Source organism: Arachis ipaensis, chromosome B07, assembly GCF_000816755.2.
Source record: "Arachis ipaensis cultivar K30076 chromosome B07, Araip1.1, whole genome shotgun sequence".
Classification (NCBI taxonomy): domain Eukaryota; kingdom Viridiplantae; phylum Streptophyta; class Magnoliopsida; order Fabales; family Fabaceae; genus Arachis; species Arachis ipaensis.
The window spans coordinates 106,383,214-106,387,829 of record NC_029791.2 but is presented as its reverse complement, the minus strand read 5'-3'; the positions used below and the strand labels follow the sequence as shown (position 1 = coordinate 106,387,829).

Genomic DNA, 4,616 nt, shown 5'->3' with positions numbered 1-4,616 from the left:
AATGACTAAAATTATAAAAAAAACAATGACCACATAAAATTTTTCTTAAAAAAAATATTAAAACAAATTTATCATAAATCATAGACAATGTCCTTCAAAATTTATTATCGTCCTATCCGTAAATAATAAAATGACTTTGAAAAAAATCCTCTAAAATTAGAGGTGAATCATAAATATAATCCACACGGATATTTTCAGAATACTTAGAGCAAATTAATTCTTCTTCTTAATTAAATTATTGCAAGCAAAACTTGTTAATATGCATGAAGACTCAGCTTGTTAATATGCATGAAAACTTGTTACTAACGCACGCTTAACATGCTAAGGTCAGTAGCACATTTTTTTATTTCTTTTGGTCATAAATATTCCACACTAAAATATAAAGACTTATATATATATTCACTAGAGTGTCCTATGTGAGATTAAGTTTGAAACATAACAACACAAATATACAACACATTTTACCATCGAAAATGTACATAAAAAACTTGTAGTCAAATTCATCACTTGATGGATAAATTAAACGTGGCTGTAAAATTGAAGTTTAAAATAAAAGAAACAAAAAGAAAAAAACTGGCAAAATGCATGGAATCGTATAAAATTAATGGTACATGATGTTTTAATGGAGCAAACTTGGCCAACCATATTAGCCTCCTTGTGAGAGAAGACCAAGTTTGCCCCATTAAAAAAACGGATGAATTAGACTTGCTTTTGCTTAGAATATATCTGAAATCAGAATAATACTGATAATTATGATTATTATTTGATTTTAATTAAAAGAAAAACGTAGTAGCTACTACTAAGTTGCTCCTCCAAAGTTTGATTGTTGCCACGCGTCATTGCTGGCATCACCTGCTATGTAAGACATGCATGATAATGGCACCAGACAAAGGCCTCGACTTCGAAGGTCTTGCTTTGGTTCCCCATTTCCGCCGCCTATGGTTGAAACCTGATGATATATATTATCATATTTATAGATTATTATATTAAAATAATTTTAAAAAATATGTATGTACTTAAAAAAAAAAAAAAAGAAGAGTTGTTACCCCTTGCATCATTCTGGAGTTGGTTTGGTTCTGTGTTGGCTTCATGTATGGAACGCTCAGTGTCTGCACGATGAAGAAGAATTCGTAAAAACCAATTACGTTACTATTGGGCAAACACACACACATTGGGCATGAATAATACTAGAAGAGTGCCCACCATGTATATAGGTATATAGTATAAGAACATGTGTACGGTATAATTCATCTATGTGTACGTGTCTGTGTCTCAAAAGGGAAACATTATGAGGCTACATACCTCTACTTGGCTTTGAAGGAATTTTATGTATCCGATTGCTTCCATAAGTACGGATGCTGTGTCGGTCTGCAAATTAAATATCAACCTTAGTCCAAAACAATATATTATTGCACGCCTGCTTCTCTCTCTTTGCCAATGCTACCAATGATTTTTTCAATGCACAGCAAAAATAAACTTCATATATAACAAGTTAATTAAAACTCGTCATAAATTAATACATTACTTATTGTCTCATCAATCAATAGTACTCATTTAAAGTGTTGTTCATTACAAACAATATAATCAATTAACTATAAGTTAAGATTTAGATGTAGTAATTTTTATGTAAAATTGATAATTAAAAAATAAATTTTAATATAATTATGTTATGGTAATTATACAAGTATTAAAATTAAAATTATATATTTTTTTTTATCCATAATTATCATAACATTATTATACTAAAATAATTCTAATTAAAAATTATTAAATAATTTTATACATTTGACTAAATTATCATTTTAATATTTTTATCTATAATCTAAGTTTTTTCCTAATCATAATACTCGAAATTACTGCACCCTAGCTACACAACATACAATTTGAAGAACTACGAACTACTCATGATGATGATTGTGAAGCAAGCACTTTACCTTACCAAAAGGAGCCACCAACTGTTGAAGAGCCGCAATCCTATCTCCTAATTTCTCTTTCCTAACCTGAACAATTCATTATATATTTCAAACCACAAATTAAACCACCAATCAAGTTACATACATACATAATCTTAATTAGCTAAAGTAAACCCAATAATCCTGCGCTAATCAATAATGTACTAATATTGCTAACAGTGCACAAGGCACCTTAAAGGGAGGGCATGAAGGGCGCGATTCGGATCGTGATTTCTTGGATGCTGTTAGAGATTGAGAAGCCTTTGTGTCCATTATCGAAGTGCAGGGTCTCTTTGTGTCCACAGTGCCATTGGAGAAGTATTGTGATGGCTACATATGCAAGAAAAGAAAAGCCGAATAATTATTATTGTAGTGGCCACTGGGCAAGTCTTTTTCAAGAAGGAAAAGGATAAAGAAAAGATTAAGAGAAGACATAGCAAAAGAAAAAGAAGATAATTTTTCACTAAAGAGATATGTCCAGTTTTTAAAGCTATTAAGGGTATACTAACTCATAGTGTAGCGAGAAAAATTAAAGGCTTTCTGCTTTTCCTTTTTATTTTTTTCTGTTTCAAAAACTTATGCGCTGCCTCTATAGTCAACTTCATGAATTAGTATATTCTCTCTTCTTCGTCTTCCTTTTTATTTTTGAAGCCTTGTAATAAAATTTGTTAGTAGCATAAGAAACTATCTTTGAGTTTGTTTTTGTTTGAAGCTGCTCATCATGGTAATATAAAATCAGCTATTAAATCAATGGAAAAGTATATGGCAGCAATTTTTTTAAATTCTGGCCAGCATGTAACCAGCAATAAAAAGTGAGTTATTGAATGAAATCTCACACTAATCTCATACTATTAAAATTATCATTGATGATTATTTGATGACTACAAATCACAAAAATTGCTTGTCTCCTAACACTCCTCTTAAATCAATTATTCGTATATAGAATATATTAGAATACAAAATACACAATGAAAATAATTTAAACAATATATGTATATATTAATACATAAATACACGACGATTGAATTTTAATATGTACATAGTATTTTTATGTATACATACCTCGCCGAGTATTGATGACAACTTAATTGTTTTAAGGAAAGGTAATGATCTAAATGAAGTAGTGAACAAGGAACAACTCACATCATCACTTCAATTTGAGTTCATCGAGTGAATAAGCTACCTAAGCATACTAATTAACTGAACTAACTAACTGATTAAACTAAGTGACTGATTGAGTCAAGAGCGAGAATAATGGTTATGCATGCCATCTAACAATGAATATGTAATTCCAACTTCCAAGTTAAAGAAATGAAAAGAAGGAAGAGAAAAATAACAAACTTACATGACTGTTATTATTAGCAGTAGTGGAAGTAGTAGAGTTACTGCAGGGCGGCGAGGAGGCGTGAGTAGGGCGGTGGTGCTGGCTATGATGATGATCAAGATGAAAAGAAAGATGGTTGTCGGAAAATGTAGCAAGACCAAGATCTACTTGTTGATGTGCAGCAGCACCGCCGCCATGAGTGGTAGTTGTCATGAAAGCTGGTAGATCGAAGGAGTGCGAGGTCATATTATTACTAGAAGATGATGGTGATGGTGATGAGTGGTTGTTGATATTATTAGAGATATTTATGGTGGGATAAATGTGACTAAAGTTTCGTCTACTACTAGAAGGTACTCCACAGAAAGTAGTAGTAGTAGTAGTATCGGTATTGGAGTAGAAATCTTGCGCAGAGAAAAACGTCTTGAGCAAGAGCTTGTCATCATCGTGTGTTGAGAATTCGACGGTTGAAGAAGGAGGAGGAGGTGTATGATGAGAGTTTAGCATATTATGATTAATAGTGATGTGGTTGGTGGTGTTTAAGCTTAAGCAGCTTGGTTGTGCAGTATTATCATCACCACTACTAGTAGTTGTTGTAGTTGTCGTCCATAAGTGATGGTGATGATCTTGGATGAGAGGGACCCCAATATTAATATTATTATTGTTATCTTCTTGGATGTGGCTGTTCAATAACACATTCACAAGATAATCCGATTAGAATATGGACAAATTAAAAGCCCTAACTAGATGCATGATGCATTCATTCATTGATGCTGTGTAATATAAGTAAGAATAGCATGGACTACTACTACTACTTACAAAGTGATATTTGGAGTCCAAGAATGGTGGGTGGTGGATCCATATGATGATGATGAGGAAGATGAAGAAGGATGTTGATGGAGATTTGGAGATTCCATATTAATGACAATAATGGGTGGTTTTAAAAGGAATAATTAAGGTGATTGAAAATCCCAAGGATATATACTCTCATCACTGAGATAGATAGATGAAGGGAATCTGGCACGCACTGTGTTAGTTCTCATCAATGGATATCGGAACTAAGTCACTAACACATACCCTTTCTTTACTCTTTCTTTGTTTCGTTTGTCACAGTAAAGTATCCTTGAAAAGGAAGGAAGAGAGGGTCATGAGTAGCTGTAGTAGCATCTATACCCCATACCTCTCTCTGACTTTTAATTATTCAATTTTTCAACTTCACTACTTTTTCCCCCTTTCCCTCTTGCACCTTGCAGCTTTGCTTTCGACCCTTAATAAATTAATTACTAATTAAGTAGTATATAATTTTGTCCTTTATGTATTCATTAGCCGGCCACCACCCCACT

At 32.6% G+C, this 4,616-nt stretch overlaps 1 protein-coding gene across 3 annotated transcripts; it reads right to left on the bottom strand.

The window, feature by feature from the left end:
• Window positions 557–4,506, bottom strand: LOC107610095 (transcription factor bHLH110-like). 3 transcript variants are annotated; one of them, XM_021106163.1, is made up of 8 exons: window positions 4,093–4,503; window positions 3,889–3,955; window positions 3,298–3,834; window positions 2,145–2,282; window positions 1,935–2,000; window positions 1,303–1,368; window positions 1,047–1,109; window positions 557–949 (listed from the first exon to the last, which is right to left on the bottom strand). In XM_021106163.1, exons 1-8 carry the CDS (start codon window positions 4,188–4,190, stop codon window positions 800–802), a joined length of 1,185 nt encoding a protein of 394 aa, XP_020961822.1. In that variant the 5' UTR covers window positions 4,191–4,503; the 3' UTR covers window positions 557–799. The 3 variants fall into 3 exon arrangements, with proteins under 3 accessions (XP_020961822.1, XP_016167656.1, XP_016167655.1); XM_016312170.2 differs by having other exon boundaries at window positions 1,940–2,000; window positions 3,298–3,955; window positions 4,093–4,506; XM_016312169.2 differs by having other exon boundaries at window positions 3,298–3,955; window positions 4,093–4,502.

Excerpts from the sequence above, each read along its gene's own strand:
- LOC107610095 (XM_016312169.2), bottom strand. The coding sequence starts at position 4,190 with ATGGAATCTCCAAATCTCCATCAACATCCTTCTTCATCTTCCTCATCA. Across the intron at positions 1,369-1,934 it reads TGGTGGCTCCTTTTGGTAAG|ACCGACACAGCATCCGTACT; the intron begins GTAAAGTGCTTG and ends TTTAATTTGCAG. Across the intron at positions 1,110-1,302 it reads TCCTTCAAAGCCAAGTAGAG|ACACTGAGCGTTCCATACAT; the intron begins GTATGTAGCCTC and ends TTCATCGTGCAG.